The sequence below is a fragment of the Nanorana parkeri genome, unplaced genomic scaffold, assembly GCF_000935625.1.
Source record: "Nanorana parkeri isolate BGI_ZX_2015 unplaced genomic scaffold, ASM93562v1 scaffold1531, whole genome shotgun sequence".
Taxonomy (NCBI): Eukaryota; Metazoa; Chordata; class Amphibia; order Anura; family Dicroglossidae; genus Nanorana; species Nanorana parkeri.
In genome coordinates, this window is record NW_017307799.1 from 204,158 (window position 1) to 222,767 (window position 18,610).

The 18,610-nt window shown below is 40.6% G+C and overlaps 1 protein-coding gene across 1 annotated transcript in view; it reads right to left on the minus strand.

The window, feature by feature from the left end:
• NFAT5 (nuclear factor of activated T-cells 5) overlaps positions 1-18,610 on the minus strand; it is an 84,861-nt gene that overhangs the window by 22,287 nt on the left and 43,964 nt on the right. Inside the window, exons 3-7 of the mRNA XM_018570416.1 lie at positions 13,849-14,380; positions 7,555-7,741; positions 5,072-5,262; positions 3,279-3,451; positions 2,088-2,222 (exon numbers count right to left, since the gene is read on the minus strand). Of these exons, the coding sequence (XP_018425918.1) occupies positions 2,088-2,222; positions 3,279-3,451; positions 5,072-5,262; positions 7,555-7,741; positions 13,849-14,380 (1,218 nt within the window). The remainder of the gene's footprint in view (positions 1-2,087; positions 2,223-3,278; positions 3,452-5,071; positions 5,263-7,554; positions 7,742-13,848; positions 14,381-18,610) is intronic.

An 18,610-nucleotide genomic window follows, 5' to 3' on the forward strand; every position in this document is an offset into this window, starting at 1 on the left:
CTGGAGAAGGTCTGAAAAAGGAGAGGTCACATGACCAGCCTAACAACATTAAGGGTATAAAAAAAAAAGAAACGAGTTAGAGGGGGGGTGAGTGATGGCAACTGGAGGGTGGTAAGCACGGCTTAACAAAATAGGAGTCTTTAAATGGTGCATATATTGGGGAAAATGGGTGTGGTTACGGGGCGTGGCCACTAAAGGGCGTGGCCACTGAGGGGCGCTGTAAAGCTTTCTCGCACAGGGCGCTAAAGGCCTAAGGCCGGCCCTGCCAAGTTAGGCCTTAATGGACAAAGCACAATGCTTTATGGCTTACAAAAAACCTCTCTGCAAGACTACCGAGTAATTTAAACTAAGCATACCTGCAGCGACCTTCCTGACCCAGCCATCATGGCCAAATCAAGTTGATTCTGGCGGGCAAACGCCAATACTTCCGGATGTTGAAGTTTGGCGCTTAGCCTTGCCCCACCATTCCTATTGGGCCATTGCTATGATAATCAGCCTTGCTGGCCTATAGGAATGTGCAGACAGGTATGGCACCAGCAGAAAGAGCTGGGGGCTCTGCCTGTCAGAACTGGCTAGGATTTGGCTGTTACTGAAAGGCCAGGGAGCCTGCTGCAGAGATTTGTAGACACCTCTAGGTGTGGCAGATGGGTTTTTTTTTCCAGACAGTTTCTCTTTAAAAGGAGTTATCTGAGTGGATGTCTGCTTTAAAATGTTGCCTGCCAAGTTATAGCATAAACCCCTTGGCAGACAATGAAGACATCTTAATATCACTGTTGTTTATCTTGCCTTAGTGAGCTATGCCTGTCCATTCATACACAGCACTGCCTAAAGAGCATTATCTCTGTAGATCAGTAACATTAAAAGCATCATAAAACCTAACATGGCGGGTCTCAAGTCTGTAGCAAGACTAAAGCCTCTTATATGACAGTCTAAACAAGTACCAAATCCAGTTACTATGTGATGGACAAGCCTCAAACAGTTAAATATTTCCTTAACCTCCTCTGATTGACCCAAGTCCTCCTTCATTTGTGTCTCATACTCCCCCTCCCAGACACTGCCGCTCACAGTGGAAGTGCTGTCAATCCAGAAAGCAGTGGTCGGGAAATGACTGACAATCTATATGCTTGTGAATTAGCAGTGACAATGCTGATGTCCATGTCTCCTGCACCATCTTCTCATCCTGATGCAATGTAAGCAGACACAGCCTACATGGGTGGCAACTCTACTCTGAAATCAGGAGCAGTGCAGCATTATTGCCACATTATTATAGGAAGCTGCAATAGATGAACTTCACTGGCAGGATTAAAAGATACCCTTCCATGCTGCTGTAGATCGCCCTATATGTCGCTGTAGAACCATATCTCTACTTTAACATTCTAAAAACAGTGCCAGGCATGAGAATGTAGGCAGCGGCCAAGGGTGGCACAATATCGGTTTCAGCAGATGGCCCTAGAGTCGAGTCTAATGGGAGAAAACCATAGATATCCACTGTCCAAGCCTTTTTAGGAGGCATTCTATATACAAAGTAGGCTTTTTCCCCGATCAGCAGTGATGAGCCTGTACTTGGTGCAAACCCAATTCGGCCAAGCCCACTCAAAACTGTGACCGCCTCACCAAACATTTCCTCCCACTCCCATTTCCAAGCGTGTGATTATCCATGTCTGTGCCACAATCTTTTATTGTAAATGGATTGTGCATAATATAGCAGCTGGTATGGAAATGCCGGTAGACACCTTAAAGTGGGACTATAACTGCTTTAAAAGAATTGTGAGCAGGAAGGTTTTGTTTTATTGTGAAAGAGACATACCAGGTCTCTTCTGCAAAAAGAGGCTTCTTGCCTTCCTGTTCACATTCTTGTACACTGAGCTACACATGCGCTAGAATTAGGTCATCCTGGGCCGGCCATTGAGGATGGGCAAAGATGATGAAACCAGAGGAAGCCGGTGCGAGAGCATGTGTACATTTGCTGGAGGAGAGATGAGTACAGTTTTGATTTAAGAATTAAATTCAATCCTAGATCACAATAACCAAATATGGCCGGATAAATTAGGTTCTGATGTTGAACTAGTGAGAGCAAAGAAACCAACCGGCAAGGTTTTCCTGGAACACGACCTTGGCTCCCTTCAGGAAGTTCTTTCCGATCAGAAACACCTCTTCCTCTCCTTTCGCGGAGCAGCTGTGCAGACTCTTCTTTAGAATCTCTGGCACACCGGCAGGCTGAGCTACATCACAGAGAAAAAAATGTTACCCAGGCACACAATGGTGGCCCACTTGAGGTCCATACATCCACCTATAATATATTTTCTGTCTGTGACATATTTGTGTGTCCTTCAAGGTGCAAATATGCTGCTGATTATTGTAAATGCGTCACATAAAACCAACGTTTTGGGGCCACACAGGGTTCCTTCCTCAAGGCAACACAGTAACAAGGGGTCACTGTGTCGGTTTGAGGAAGGGACCCCAAAACTTGAAGGTGTAGGTGACTTTTCATAATGTATTAATGAATACAGAGCTGCAATATTTTGCCCGTTATACCTACCTGGTGTTCAAGAGGTGTGTTGGGGCTGCTTGTGCTGAATCTGCAGCAGGGAGAAACATCCCTGATTTTAAAAATAAGGGTTTTCTCTAAAGCTGAAGTCCAGGGAAACTTTAACCCCTGCAGTGGGGCTACCCCATGCACTGCAAGGGTTAATGCTCGTTTGTGTCTAGGTGCAAAAATAAAGTTATTCTCACCTGAACCTCGCAGCCGTCCAGCTGTCATAGCACTCCCTCCAGCCTGTCTCCACTGTAGCGATGGTATGTCCATCGGTGTCCTCACGTTCTATACACAGTGTCTAGAACATGATGACTCGGATCTTAGTGGGAGAGAGGCTGGAAGGACCAGTCTAAGAGCAAGCCTTCTCCGATGATCAGTTGAGTATACCTTTGTTATTTTTGCACCTAGACACAAATGAGCGCTTAACCCTTGCAGTGCAGGGCTAGCCCCGCTGCAAGGGTTAAGAAAAAGTTTGCCCCGGAGTTCTTCTTTAAGGTAGGCACAAGCAAGGACCCTGGAGTGGGGGTGCCTGGGAATTTCTATCCAGCATGTCAAACACAATTTCTCAGATCACCAAATATCGGACAAAAACGGGTGGATGAAAAACTGACAAAATGAGCAGTTTACAACATAATCTCCTACTTAATGTGCCAAACCAAGAGCAGGACATTGTTATCTGAAATATGTCATCAAGCATTAGCATATGTGGAGAGAAAAAGGAAAGACTAGCAACTCTACTCACTACAGAGAATTGGGGATGAAGGTGTTTGTAGTATCAGAATTGAGCCATCTTTACGAGGGATATTGACTCGGAAGACAAGTCTGGCCCGTGTGCTTTTCTTCTTGGAACCAGCGATCCCTATCCGAGCTTCAACATCCGCGTTCCTCAGCTTCAGAATCCCAACGCAGTCCACACTGAGAAAACATGGTAAAAGTAGAGTCATGCAAACGCATGTGGGTTTAAAAGAACCTTTGGATCTCTGGCTAGAATTAGAATAGGCATAACACTTTGCTGTCTGTAAAGAACTTTTGAGGCACATAGATGAGCTGCTTTGTAACCATTTATTGGAAAACGCCGTATAGGAGCGCCAATTTATTTTCTAACACCACATACTCATTGTGGCAGGATGTTATCCTGCACCTGCTGCAACATTTGGAGGAAAATCGGGAGACTTTCATGGCCAGCTGATGCATGGAATCTCGTTTGCAACTCCTACACTTTCTTTAGTGTATCTAAAGCCATTATGTTGTTTGAGGTTTTGAATAGTATAGGGAAGGTTTTTATTGCGGTCTATGTCCCCACTGGAGAGATTTGCCCTCTTCTATTTGTCCTGGTGATAATTTTTACTAGGGATGCACCTATACCGATACTAGTATCGGTGCCGATACCGAGTATTTGGGCGAGTACTCGTACTCGCCCAAATGCTCCGATACCTTCCCCAATACTGGAACTTGCAGTCAGAGGAAGATTTCCTCTGACTGGCAGTGCTGGAGGGAAACATGAAGCCAGCTTCGCAGGGAATCAGGAAGCCGGGTGGCGAGTAATGACCCGCCTCCCAGCTTCCTGATTGGCCGGGAAGCCGGCATCATGCTGATTCCCGGCCATTCAGCATCGAGCCAGCTCCTTGCTGACTGGCTGGGAAGCAGGTTTCCCAGCCAATCACAATCGAGCGGGCCATATAACATGGAGCCAGGTTCCTGGGCAATCAGGAAGCTGGGCGGCATGTCATTAAATGCCGCCCGGTTTCCTGATTGCCTGGGAAGCCACCTCCATGCCAGCGGATGCACTGGTATCGGTACCGGCGGGTACTGAAAGGAACGTATCAGTACTCGTACTCGATACAGAAAAACAGGTATCGGTGCATCCCTAATTTTTACCAAGGCTGAAAGTGAAGGAAAATCTAAAATGTTTAGTTGTCAATGGAACATATAGGGCACTATGGCCACCCATCATAGGTATGGACCAGTTTTGAGGACCTGGAAGTGATCGGCCAGAGATTCAGCTCTGAAGACAAGTACGTTATAAGCATAATAGTGCTCTTCAGGTTATAGAGCGCCCAGGCATTCTGAAGAGCAACTCAAGGTAACACCAGGACCATCTAGGTGTCTAGGTGCAGTTTACTCCAGCTCTCTGGTAATAAGCTTTACATTTACTACAGGTTCTCTTTAAACTATACCTCTAGTTACCGCTACATTTTGTTTTTTTCCACAGGAAGAGTAGATGCTGAATAGCAGATTTTCCAGTTGCCATGAAATATATGACCACAGGAGATGGCAGTATAAGAGGCTAGGGGTGAGTTTAAGGCTTTTCATTCCAAGGTGGCATTTCCGGAAGGTCTGCATTCTTTCTACAGTTCATTGGTGATAGAATCTGGTATTTCTACATTTCAGATAAAAGTGTGTGATAAGAGCCAATGCATGCAGCCTGCACACATCACACATGTGACATAAAGCTGTCACATGGGGCAAAAAAAAGGTTGCTATGCCTTCCTTTTTCCCCCGTAGGCAAGTGATGGTGGTAGGTCAGTTACTTACGCTAGAGTCATCATGTTGCTGGGGTCCAGCATGACCTCTATGACTGTGGTGCTCTCTATGTCCACCTCCTTGCAGGGAGTTGTGTTCCTCCCAGTAACTCTGCAGGCTTGGTAGAATCCGTGCGGCTTCACTCGACCAGAATCATTGCCTACGAAGACTTGAAGCACCACAGGCTCATTATGACCTTCCAGCTGGAACAGAGTAACAGAGTCTGACATAAATGTCCCTTGCTAATGAGTGTTAGGAGCACAGGGCACACACATTACAAGAAAACACAAACATTAAAAGAGTTTTTCACTTTAACTGCTTCATGTCCAGCCAGTTCCTCCTACGTAGGGTATTTCTGGACAAAATAAAAATGCAGATGCAGTACATCGCTACGATACATGCACATTCCCCCATGTTTTGTCTCTTTCAAAATGTTGTAAGTACAAAAAAAAATACCTGCTGATCTGCCAGACATCCAGTGAGCTCCTGCACTGAAATCCCAAGTGTTTATATCCCTGCGTGGCTCTCACCTGCTGGACCCCCTCTCCTCATCTCTATCACATAAGGAGGATGTGTTCTTTTGTCCAGCATAGGTGACTGCTTGGGATCTCAGTTCAGCAGAGGCACTGTGTAGTCAGCTCAAACAGGAAGTCAAGAGCTCACTGGATTTTTGGCAGGTATTTTTTCTCTACCTGCAGTGTTCTTAAAGAGTCAATCCATGGGGAAGCATACATGTCCAGAATATGTCTTTTATTTCATTTTGCCCAGACATACACTTACTGGTACTTGCTAAAGTGATTTACTTATTTATCACAGCGCATCACATACTATTCATTCATATCAGTCCTTTCCCTCAAGGAGCTTACAATCTAAGGTCCCTATCTCACACACACGTACATGCAGAGGGCCAATTTAGAGAGGAGCCAATTAACCTACCAGCATGTCTTTGGCGTGTGGGAGGAAACTGGAGTACTTGGAGGAAACCCACGCAATCACAGAGGGAACATGCAAACTCCATGTAGGCAGTCTCCTGGCCAGGATCCTTCGTACAAGGTAGGAAATGCAGTAAAACTGAAAATACTTCTTCCTACTTCAGCTACCAGATTCCCAACTAGGTTAAAAAGGGAGGAGAGGGGAAAATTCATTGCATCCCGGGAACTTGCTGCTTTTTATTCCAACTTAACTATGACATGCTAAGCTGCAACACTTAAATCTGTCCCACCAAGGCAGACCTCGGCCAGGACTGGGGCCAGGTTCACACCCTTTTCCGCACCAGATCTGGAACGCGGTGCATTGCTTTTTGCCGCGTTCCAGAGCTATTTTTTGTTTAGCTTAAAATGGCCTTTCTGGTGTGGTCCAGTATGCTTGTATGCGTTTCTATACGTTCCAATGCATTCAACACCAGACAAAATGAGACCGGCAGTATTTTTCTGGTCTGGTCTGGAATGAGCTGCGCTGGTGTGAACAGGGGCCAGAAATAGCATTGGGATACATTAGGATGCATTTTGGGTCCGTAAACAATCTTGTCTGGAGATGATCTGGATGTGGCGCGAACGGGCCGGGCCCTAAGTTTCACTGACGAATTTTCAATAAACTCATTCAGCATGGAACAGAGTGCATTACTATACAGGTGAAACTCGAATAATTAGAATATTGTGCAAAGTTCATTTATTTCACTAATGCAACTTAAAAGGTGAAACTAATATATGAGATAGTTCAAGCTGTGATTTGTCATAATTGTGATGATTATGGCTTACAGCTCATGAAAACTCCAAGAACCCCAAATCCACAACCTCAAAAAAGTCGATTATTACATGCAATCAATAAAACAAGGATTGTACATAGAACAATATCGGACCTCTGAAAAGTACAAGCATGCATATGTACTCAGTACTTGGTTTGGGCCCCTTTTGCAGCACTTACTGCAATTACTTTTGCACGATATTCTAATTATTCGAGTTTCACCTGTATACATGATTGTGTCCACCTGTTACTGACTTTTAAAACCATAAACAGTGTTTTTGCAAAGGAAGTTGTATTTCCTAAAATTGCTCTGAGGTTATTTTATATAGCAGAACATGACTCCTGGTGAAGTTTTAAAAGGTATGTACATTACAAATATAAATAATATAAATATTTATATGTGTGTGTGTGTGTGTGTGTGTGTGTGTGTGTGTGTATGTACTATGTCATAGTACTATGCCCTAGTACTATGTCCTATTGGTTACTGTGAAAACATCCCTTCAGACACACCAGATACTGCCCTCAGCGGTCATCTCTGATCACTGTGCGGATGAGAAATGTGGCTGCAACTGTGGAGGGATTGCACCGTTCACCTTCCCCTTGTTGTCCCGTCGCCCATCCACAAAACACCTTGTATTATTTAACTATAAATAAGGCATTCTGTGAATAGGCGAGGGTGATCCTGCCAATTCACAGAATGCTTGGAATCTTTGAAAAATAATACCACGTTACAATGTTGCCTATAGCCTTACCTTAACCGTAGGGAACCCCTGTTGTGTGCGGTCTTTGACAGAACCGCGGCTTCCTTCTGTCAGGTATCTGGCACGATGTTGAGTCTCTGGCTGCACCACTATCTTCAGTTCTTTTCCCTCGCTCTTATTGGGAAATTGTTCACACAACACTGGGTTCTTCTTCCCTCCCTTCTGAGTGTCAGGCGCTCTAAATGAAATAGTAACGCAATGAGCTCAATGCTTGAAAAGACCACTATAAAGGCAAAGTGTGAATGTGAATGCAACTAGTCTCTTTACTAATCTGCCACAGGCTCTGTGGACTAATTACACACAATGAGGACATCTGTTTTATGAAAAGGATTTTGTGTATGAGAATATGATCCTAACTAAAGACTAGTCAAATCTTCAAGGTGCAGAGCACTTTGTGCCACTGTTATGTCACTAGTTCCACATGAATTTAGGAGGAACCATCTTTGTCCACCTATCTATATAGAAAAGCAATGGGATACACTTTATGAGCAATATGTGCCTTGTGTACTACTGGTGTATTGTTCTGACAGAACTGGTCAGAGACACCTCCTCCCCATCTCTGCAATACAAATCTAAGTGAAGACACTTGTGCTGAGAGGTGTGGCTGTAACTCAGCTCTGTCAGCACAGGACACCGCAGGGAGAGTACAGGAAGGAGCATTCTCACTGAGAGAAATGGGTATTTTAACGCCTGGTGCAGACCTCCGACATCGCGCGGTCCTGCACAACGCAGGTAGCAATTGCTGCGTGGCCCCATTGATTTCACACCTAGGCGACTCCTGACCGCACGGTTTGAATCGTGCACGATTGCCACCCGGTGAGGTGTCGCCTAGGTGTGCACCGGCCCGCAGAAGGCATTTACTAGCGGAAATCAGTCAAACATAATAACATGGAGGGGTGGAAAATTAAAGGGGCTCATTCACACAAAGATGCACTATGCTGACGTGATTCTGTGGGTTAGCGTACGTTGCAGTACCCAGTCAATTCAAAATGAAGGAATTAGAGAATTTAACAAACCCCCAATGCAGGGAAATTTGGGTCATGCTGTATTTGTGTGAAGTGCATACACTACGATGCACACCATGCATTCTGAGTGCATTGTAACACACGTGAATGGAGCCGCAATGCACCGTGTGCATTCTGTGTTACCACATTGAGCTGATGTGATGGAGGGGGAAAAAAAGATTTGACACTTTAATTGGGCTGTGTCAAATGAGAAAACATCCTCTAAAAAGGATATTTAAAAATACTTTTAATTAAAAATGAATTTAGCATTACAAGCAAATTACATATGGCCAATGTAAAGCTTAAAATGTTACATGTAGATCATCACAAAGTGCATCTGAATTGTGTTCTGTCTCTGTTGTAAAGGTATGTTTCCTGACTTCTGCGGAAACTCAAATTTTCCTTCATGTCACCACACTATCAATTATGTCCCCTTTAAATCCGTGGTACAATACTGTACCCAGCAAGCCCAGCGGGTATACCCAGAAAGGCCATCAGCTGTATAAAATATTGAACCAATCCTAACAATGCAAATTTTCAGCCACTTCTGTCTACAAAATCACTTTCATTTGTAATTCTCTTAAAGTGAAGTTTTGGGATCTCTGTGAAGTTTGCTTACTCTTGCAACCTTTTACCTGACTTGTCAGTTTCTGATCCTCCAAATCAGTAAAGAATGTATCTGCTCCATTTTGGACCAACAGGTCCAATATCTACAGAGGTGAATCAGCTGGACTATGAATAGAAGTGACTTGGACTCTACAGTTGGTACAGACAGATTTTTTATATGATCTGTGATAATTATGGACATCTGTTCATCCTACTATACTATTAAAAGATGGCATATGTACCACTGATGTACACTAGGACAATGCTTTACCAGTGCATGTCTTTGCACAATCCTGACCAAGAAAATGTACACAAACTCCCACTCATCTCTGCCTCTTTTTGGGTCCCTCACATACATTTCCTTATTTGTATCTCAATACCCTACCCTCAAATAGACCCAGTGCCCTCAACTAGTGGTCCTGGAGCTCAGAAGGTGGTGGCACCGGATCAAATTCAGATATTTAATCATTGCGATGAATTTGCTGTTCATGAATTTTGGCTTACATCAAGGATGCCATCAAAGAAAGGGTAGCCTCCCAGTTGAAGGACCATCCCAAATGTGGGTATGTGAAAGTGTAAGATCAATGGTCTGGATGCAAACTATTTTTTTTTTTATAGCAAGCCAACCAAAGGAATGCTTCATGAAGAGAAATCAAAGCACAGCTCTGCTGATATTTACAAAGGTTTAGAGCCAATTCATCCGGAAGAGACTGTTCAGTTGCCTTATATAAACCCTGACAAAGTGGGCTTTTAAGACCCCCCAAAAAGGTGTCGGTGTGTTTTAATGGATGTCTGAACTAATCAAAAGTGGAATGTTTCAAATCCTTTGCATTTTGTGCTCCGGAAACTTTTATTTACCCTGCAACTCAGAGGCAGTAACCTTGGGTCTGCTCCCTAAATCATCATGAGCCCTTCTGCGCCTACCATTAGCAGCTCACACTAGAATGAGCATACTCTTACAAGGCTGCCCTGTGCTTGAGCTGAAAGATCTGCAATATAGTACACACATTCAAGATGTGTTTTATCAAATGTACATTTTCCATATTCAATAAAACACAGCCCTATTCACAACCACTGGCGAAGTAAGTGAAATTGCTGGGACTGCCCTTCACATCTGACATGAGGGGATCATTCTATAGGTCTGGCCATGATTTAGTATGCTTCACCAACATCAATGTGCATCAGGCAAAAAAGGTCTTGTAGCTGACCAATGTTTCTGCTTTACAGTGAATGCATTCTCTGCATTCTTATAATATCGGCTTACTGAGTGGCTGTATGATAGGCAGCAATTAGCCATACCACCATTTGACAGGAACGTCACGAATTTGGTAATTTTTAAGTCCATACTAACCATAGTCCAGACTATTAACCATAAAATAGTTAACAATATCATTCCCTTTTTACAAATTAATTAGCCACATTCTTAAGAACATTAGTATTGACTACAAATCGGCAACCATGGTTCATGACATCTGGGGAGAATTGTACGGATTACAAATAGGCAACCATGGTTCATGACATCAGGGGAGAATGGTACGGATTACAAATAGGCAACCATGGGTCATGACATCGGGCTTCTTCTCACAGTGTAAGGTAGGTAAATGGACCCCTATGGGATCAGCTCATCCAAAGATCCAGTATTCCTTCCATGATTACATGTGGACATTTTTTCTCTTATCAGAGTTGCCTAGGATTCATTTAGGGTCATCAAGAGTGTCTATGTGAGATCCACAAATTGGGGGACAAACTTCCAGAGCCTTCATATGACACTGGAAGCGTCCCTTGTAAGGAACGTTTACTCTTTGAGCCACTAGCTAAGAAGTCACCCAACTGATCTGGTGTCTAGTGACTTAACTTGTACTATGGGAAACAAAGGAATTCTTCCTTCCGAAATGCTGCAGATTCCTGAGACTATGTGATGTAAGAGACGTATGGTAGAAAACAAGTATACAGTGGCACAAACCTTCAAGAACTTGGGTTTTCCGATCTTCGATATTTATTTATTTTTTTATAGGGAAAAAAATAAATAAAGGCCTATTGTCTCATTCTTACTTACAAGATTCTGCATTTATATGTGGGCTAGGTCTAGCTGTGACGACATATGTTTCTTTTTTTTTAGTACTTTACCAATTAGTACTTTCGGTGTTTCTTGCAAAAACCAGAAGTTTTTTCATAACAACCCCAATAAAATATTATTGTATTGTCATACATTTTCATAAAGCTTACAAAAACAGATGCCTCCACTGTGCATAACATACTGGTAAACAAAGACTAAGACCTATTTAAACAAATAATTTAGGGGGGAAATAAGCTGCCTGAATCCCTCATTTGCTTATTATATATCTTCAGGAGTTCCTGACTTTGTTCCCTCATCCTTGTCTTTAAGGAGCTATGAGAGAGGGTCGATCTTTACCCTCTGCATTCCAAGCAATTCAAACTAAATCAATGAAATGTCCAGTGACCAGATTAAGACAACCCCTTAAATGCCATAAGGGCAGATAAAGGTGTCAGTAACTCAAGTGTGGTAATCTCGCTTTAGAGTGACTCTAAACTCAGGAGTTAAATCTTAAAAATACATTCAAGTACCTTAACTATTAAGAATGATGGATCTTATTTGTGTATCACTCGGCTGTAGATCCTCAAATCATCTCTGAATTGGTGCTGACACTGTCCTTGCTTCTGGAGGGGGGCTACTTTTGTTCCCCATGGTCCCTGTGTGTGTTGTAAAGTAGTCACCGCTCCAAGCTTGCTCCCGGGATTGACTACAATCTCATGGTTAGTTTAATAATCCGTATTAAGATTGTAGTTCATCATGGGAGCGAGCTTGGAGTGGTGGCTACTTTACAACACACACAGGGACCATGGGGAACAAAAGTAGCCCCCCTCCAGAAGCAAGGCCATGTCAGCACCAATTCAGAGATGATTGGAGGATCTACAGCCGAATGATACACAAATAAGATACATATTTCTTTTAGGCCTTATTCACACTGCCGCGCATATACGCGCGTACGTACGTATTGTACCATATGCAAATAAATAGCTCCATACACACAGCCGCGTATGGAGCCATATATTTGCGCAGCGTATATATGCGCAAAAACAGAATGGAACAGATATGCGCACATACGTGTGTTTACGCGCGCACATTAAAAGTCCATTACGAGTGATGCATTCTGGGATTGCATATAGTGCACGCATATACACATATACGCGCATAGACGCTCGTATATACGCGCATAGACGCTCGTATATACGCAATACACAATTTTGCTTGCGTTGTGTGTGAATGAGGCCTTAAAAAAAAGGTACCTGAATGTATATTTATGTAACAAATTGGGATAACACCTATTTTGTATTTGTTACATGTTCACGTTCATAAAATAAATGCTTCTTGCAATTTAAATTACTTTTTACTTGCTAAAATTTGTACTGGCTGCTTCGCTGTAATGTTAGGAGGGGCTACAAGGGGTTTGTGTTAACCTTCTCTGAACTGTGCTGGCTCATTTCATTATAAAGTGGGGAAAATAATTATTCGATCCACTGCAGATTTTGTAAGCTTGCCCACTTACAAAGAAATGAAAGGTCTATCATTTTTATCATAGTTGTATTTTAAATGAGAGCGACAGAATATCAACCAAAATCCAGAAAAAAACACATGATACAAAAGGTTATAACTTGAGATTCAGTTCAGTGAGTAAAATAAGTATTTGATCCCCTACCAACCAACAATAATTCTGGCTCCTCCCACAGACTGGCTATGTGGTACACAGATGAGTCCTATCAATTTAGGAAGGTGCTCCTAACGACAACTCATTACGTTTAGTTTCTTTGTAAGTGGGCAAACTTACAAAATCTACAGGGGATCAAATAATTGTTTTCCACACTCCAATTTAAAAGTAGATTTGAACACTGGCAGTTCAAACAAAGGGTTATACAATTAAAACCCCGGCTCCTGCATTGTATGTTAATGAGACAAACATTGTACGCAGGTTACTGTGAAGATCAGGAAAACTTGGATTCAGCCATTTTTCCTGCTGCAGCAAAACATTTAAAAAGGTAAGAAATATATATATTTTTTAATTATTTTTCAGCATGCTGTGTGACTGCGAACATATAACAAACACATATAGGGGATTTCTCAAATATGACTGCAAAAGTGTAAACACACTTAAACAAGAAATATAAGAAGTCATCTGTTGATTAATTCATTAAGATGAAATACAGCTTTTGGATAGACTTTTATAGATAAGAGAAATTGGAAATATTTGCTATATTAATCAGGTTTGGTGATCAAACTGCTTTTGCAATTGAAGAGTAAAAATGGGGGGAAAATAAAATGAAGGGAAACAAAAAAGGAAAAAATAAATTTAAAAAAAAAGGGGAAAAAAATAATAAAATTAACTGCTAGATCAGAAATCACTGAGACACTAAAGCCCTTCGTACCGCAGATGCATTATAGCACATGTGAAAATGAGCAATGGTTCTATTGGATGCATTGTATTTCTATTGGTGCTAGAAGTTGATTTCAGTCAAGTTATAATGCTTTTGTTTTCCAATAAAGTCTTAACATCAATTTAGGTGAATTACATAATCCAGCGCTGCAGTACGAAGTGAGAGTGAAAAGTAGAATGTACCAACAGGATAGAGGGAGCGTGTAGTAAACACGAATACCAACCCATTTCCAGCCTGGGAGCCGCTTTTGTTGTCCGAGCCGAGCTGGTAGAGAACGTAATGAGGAGCTTTGGCGCTGTCTGCATCAAAAACGTCCATGTTGGAATCCCGTCTCTTGGCCCCCGGCTTCTGCTTCGTGTTTCGCTTGCGTGACTTACGTGGGACCTCATTGTTATCATTGTAAGAGTGGGAACTCATGTTGCTGAAATTAGATATGGAGTCTTCTGTCCACATGTTGCAACTCTGCTCAGACTCCAGTCCACCCCCTTCATCTTGACAGGACATCTGACTGCTATCCAGCAGGTCTTCCGGGGGTGGAGAAATGTTTAGGACCGTCCATCTCAATGGCTCGGTCTGCTGCCGGCCCACTTTATTGGCTAACAGCGGTTCACTTACCCCTGGCTTACTTACCCCCGTAGCAGAGGATTGCATAGCTTTGGTATCGGTGAGTGAGGTAGAGCAATTAGGAGGACTGGAAGTGGTGGCAAAGGAACTGCGAGCACCGCCCATGGTGGAGGAGGAGGAAGATGAGGCATCTGCAGTGTACAATCCAAAAGTAAATACACACATTTTCACCGGTAATGGCCAGCAGTCCCAATGGAATTAGATAACTTAAATTTTTTGGTTTCAAAAAGTATATCAATTTTTTTTTATTCCCACAAAAATATTACAATTTGAAAGGAACTGAATAATCTTTAAGGAATGTTAACATTCCCAATAAGGCACCCATCATTTTAAATGCCTAAACTATTTAGGATGTGCCATTTTCCTTAAATTTAACACGTGAAAAACAGTAACATCATTTAAATTTTACTGCCAGTAGAAAATATTTAGGCCAAATTGAAAAAATATATATATTACCCCCTTAGAAAAAGCATAAAACGCTCAATGCCAATTAGAATTTGTTTTAAATATTTTATATTTAATGGGACTGTCTGTAGCCACAAAATATTAAAATAAGTTTCTAACCTATGAAGCAGAGAACTACAGGTCATTTTTTAATGCAGACACTCCCTGCTTCAGAGGCAAATCCTGGAATAAAAATATGAGAAAATAAATGAGAGACAGCTGCCAATTATTCCAGTCATCGACCATAAAAATAAAGAAAAATATAGTATAAAAAACAAACTCATTTGTAAGCAAAATGGAACTGATACAGTCGGGATCCTACGGATTTTAAAAAATAAAAAAACAATCATTTTAAAAAACAGGTTTCATTGTGCACTTTAATTTGCTTTATGGGACAGCAAAGAACAAAATATTGTTTTGTCATACTGACCTGTAGAAGAATATTCAGAAGTAGTTATTGTTAAAAAAAAAAGATTTTCTTATATATGTAGAACGTGATTTAAATGGCTCTAGTACTCTTTCCTAATCTAAACTTCTATAATTAAAATTTACTAAGATTACTTATGGACATTAAAAGCTTCTCGGAAGCACGTAAATAAATCAAATAAATATAAATACGTGGGGACTAACCACATTTTAAACCATTAAAATAAACACGAATCAGCCAACCACCTGGCTTCATCTGTTCTGCTTAAAATTGATTTGAAGTTGCAATAAAAATGATGAATATTTATGGTGTAAAGATATGTGGAATGCTCTTCTCTGCAAAAAAAATTAAAAAACTATAATTATAATAAAAGTCAAATCTGATGGTAGACTCTCACTAAAATACTTTATATATTGCCTTAATTAAACCAGTTATCAGTTCCATTTTACACACTGTTTGTGCACATTTGTTAACTTTGCAGCTGAAACAAAAAAAATATTCAGTGACTTTCTAAAGCATTCACATTTAAAAGAAAATCATATACTGTAGAGGTGCTGTGGGTGTTTTTGCCATGCATTAATAAAATGCTTCCATGTCAATCTTAACGAGATCAAATTTAGTTGAAGCTTCAGCAGATTTGCAGCCACTTTGGTCTGTCCTGGTACTTCTGTAGGTGTTATGTATCTATAGATCATTATAATTTTCTCTGCTTGCAAAAAAACAAAAAAGTCAACCTTTTTACTACAGAACTATTATAGCTTATTGAAGTGTATTTATCAGACTCCTCCAAAAATATTAATATGAATTATATCATATTAAATATGAAATATTTAATAAATATAGATAATAAATATTATGAATATTCTTTAAAAATAAATATGAAATGGTAAAGTAAAATCAAAAACTAATAAAGCTCAGTAATTGGAAAACACCAAACAAGTTCCCAATATGTATTAATACAAAATGTGATAAATAAAAATGACTCTTCTCAAATCTATTTTTCAATTAAAAAGTATAAAACAAATACATGATCCACATACTGCAGAATAGACATTTTATATTTTGTGCAAGAGACAAAAAACGGGAAATGAAAAAATAAGGTTTTCAAATACATTTTTAGAAATAATGTTCTTATACTTGCACATCTATATTTCTGAAAATATTAAATAAAGATATTTCAGCAAATATTAAATTATATATAATTCAGCAAATATTAAATAGAAATATTTCAAATATTAAATAGAAATATTTCAGCAAATATTAATATACCCAAATTGACCACATTATAAAAATGTATAAATATTTCTTGGGTATTTTTAGCCAAGTATTTGCTGCAGTATTTTAAAAACTCACAAAATATTTAAGAAAAGATGATTGTCAAAATTGCAAAGAATTTGCAATTTGCTTATATAATAGTGCTAACCAATCACCAAATGTATAATTATTCCTTAAATTGCTTTTAATCAAATATTTTTAGCTGAAACTGAACACGTTATCACCATAACAGAATCAATGCTCCACCTCTAACCATATTCCTGGTGGTAATTAAGTTCCTATGCCATTTAAATGGTTGACCTAAACTCTAAATAAAAAAAAGAAAAGTGGCCGCAAATCCACAATGATAACTTCTATACCCAATACATTTTTCAGGGCTTGTGTCTTTTTTTTTTTTTTCTTTGAATGTTGTGAGATTAAAAAAAAAACAAAAAACATTATCAAATGAACATTTTTTTGCCAACATTCATTATCAATCCACTATTCAAAATGAAAAAAATAAAAAAAATATATAAAAGAAAGATTTGAAAAAATGAAAAAAAATAAAATGCATAGGAAGAAGTCTGAAAACGAGACCGACCTATACCCTGGGTGAGTTTGGATGGGTTTAGTGTCTCTGGCAATATTTGTCTTCACTATTGATAGACAGACATAGTCACACAACCCACCATACGATGCCTGCCTCTGAGTGGCGGAGCTAGAATGCAAGTTAACTGTATTAATAGAGAAAACAGCTAGCATCCCAGCAAATATATAAATAAAAAAAGCAATCCAATTATCACATGGAATTTTTAGGTCAAATTCATACGGGTTTAGTCCACATTCACTCCAAAATATTTTAGTTTTCACATTCACAAACCCCTCCTCCCATTTCCAAAATGCAAACCCTAGAACACAGCCCCCACCCCTCAAATACAGTTAATGTCTTCCATCATATACATTCGTTAGATATTAGTTTTCAGAATTCAAAAATTATCAGCCTGTTGCCTCAGGTTTCGCTATTCAACCAGAGAACCCGTCACCGCCGCGCATCTTGTGATTGGCTGAAGTAGTGGAGGGAGATGTAACCTCCCTGGCGGTATGATTAGCTCAGTATTTTTTACTTTTGAATTTCTCGCCGGTTCCGCCCCCCTGCAATGCCTTGCGCTCGCAGGGAAGGAACCCGGAAGACGCCTGAGTGTGGCTTGGGGTTACTGCTTTTGGTATGGAAAATTTACCCCCAAGCCACACTCTGGATTACCGCCAGGAAGGTTAAAAAACAAAGACTGGTTAGTTAAGGACTCACTAATGTTTTGCATTGCTGTAATGAAAGGAACCCGGTTCTCGAACAATCATTACAGGACCCACTGCCAGGAAAATATCAATTCAACTTCACTCATCAGGGCATAGTCAGTAAATAAAAATCTCTGCTACCGTCTTCCCCCTGGACCCAGTAAATTCCACCACTGGGAGCTGCCACTTTTGCCCCCAGGGTAGTTTATGTACAGTTGCTGTAGACTACTCTGCCCCTTGTGATCTTGTACTGCACAGGAAGTTCAGTGAACTCCTCCTCCAAGCTAGTAGAGACTGCTCTTTCTCTTGTGATCTTGTACTGGACAGGAAGTTCAGGGAAGCCGAGCTGAGAGAGTTGGAGCTGTTCAGAAACAGGATGGCTGTAAGTGGTTGTAAAATTAGTGAATTAAAGTGATATTAAATTCAAAATATTTTGAAAGCCATTTCAAATGCTGATGAAACCACTTACAATGGATGCTGCTTGTTTACTGCAGAATCAGCTGGTCCCCTGAGCACTGGCCTTGATATGTTTTAGGGTGGCTCCTTTCCCTTCCAGGGTCCTATGGACGCACCCCTGTGTGTGCTAATAAGCCGCGTGCGTCTCTACACAGACACAGCAAGGCAAGCTACTCCCCCCCTGCTCCCCGCTTCTCCTTCCAGCTAGGAAAAAGACAGTTGCTGGAGACTGTGCTGTCCCTTCTGATCTTGTACTGGACAGGAAGTTATAGGAAGCAGAGTTGAGAGAGTTGGAGCTGTTCTGAAACATGATGACTAAGTTCTTAGGAAAAAATTTAAAGAAATATTTTGCTGGCCAATGTAGTTTGTTTAAACTGGATTATTAAAAATAATGTTTGATAGATCAATACTACTTTAGGCCTGCAAGTATTGGTAAAATAAAATATTTATTGTGTATTATGAATAAAAAATAAAATAAAATTAAAAA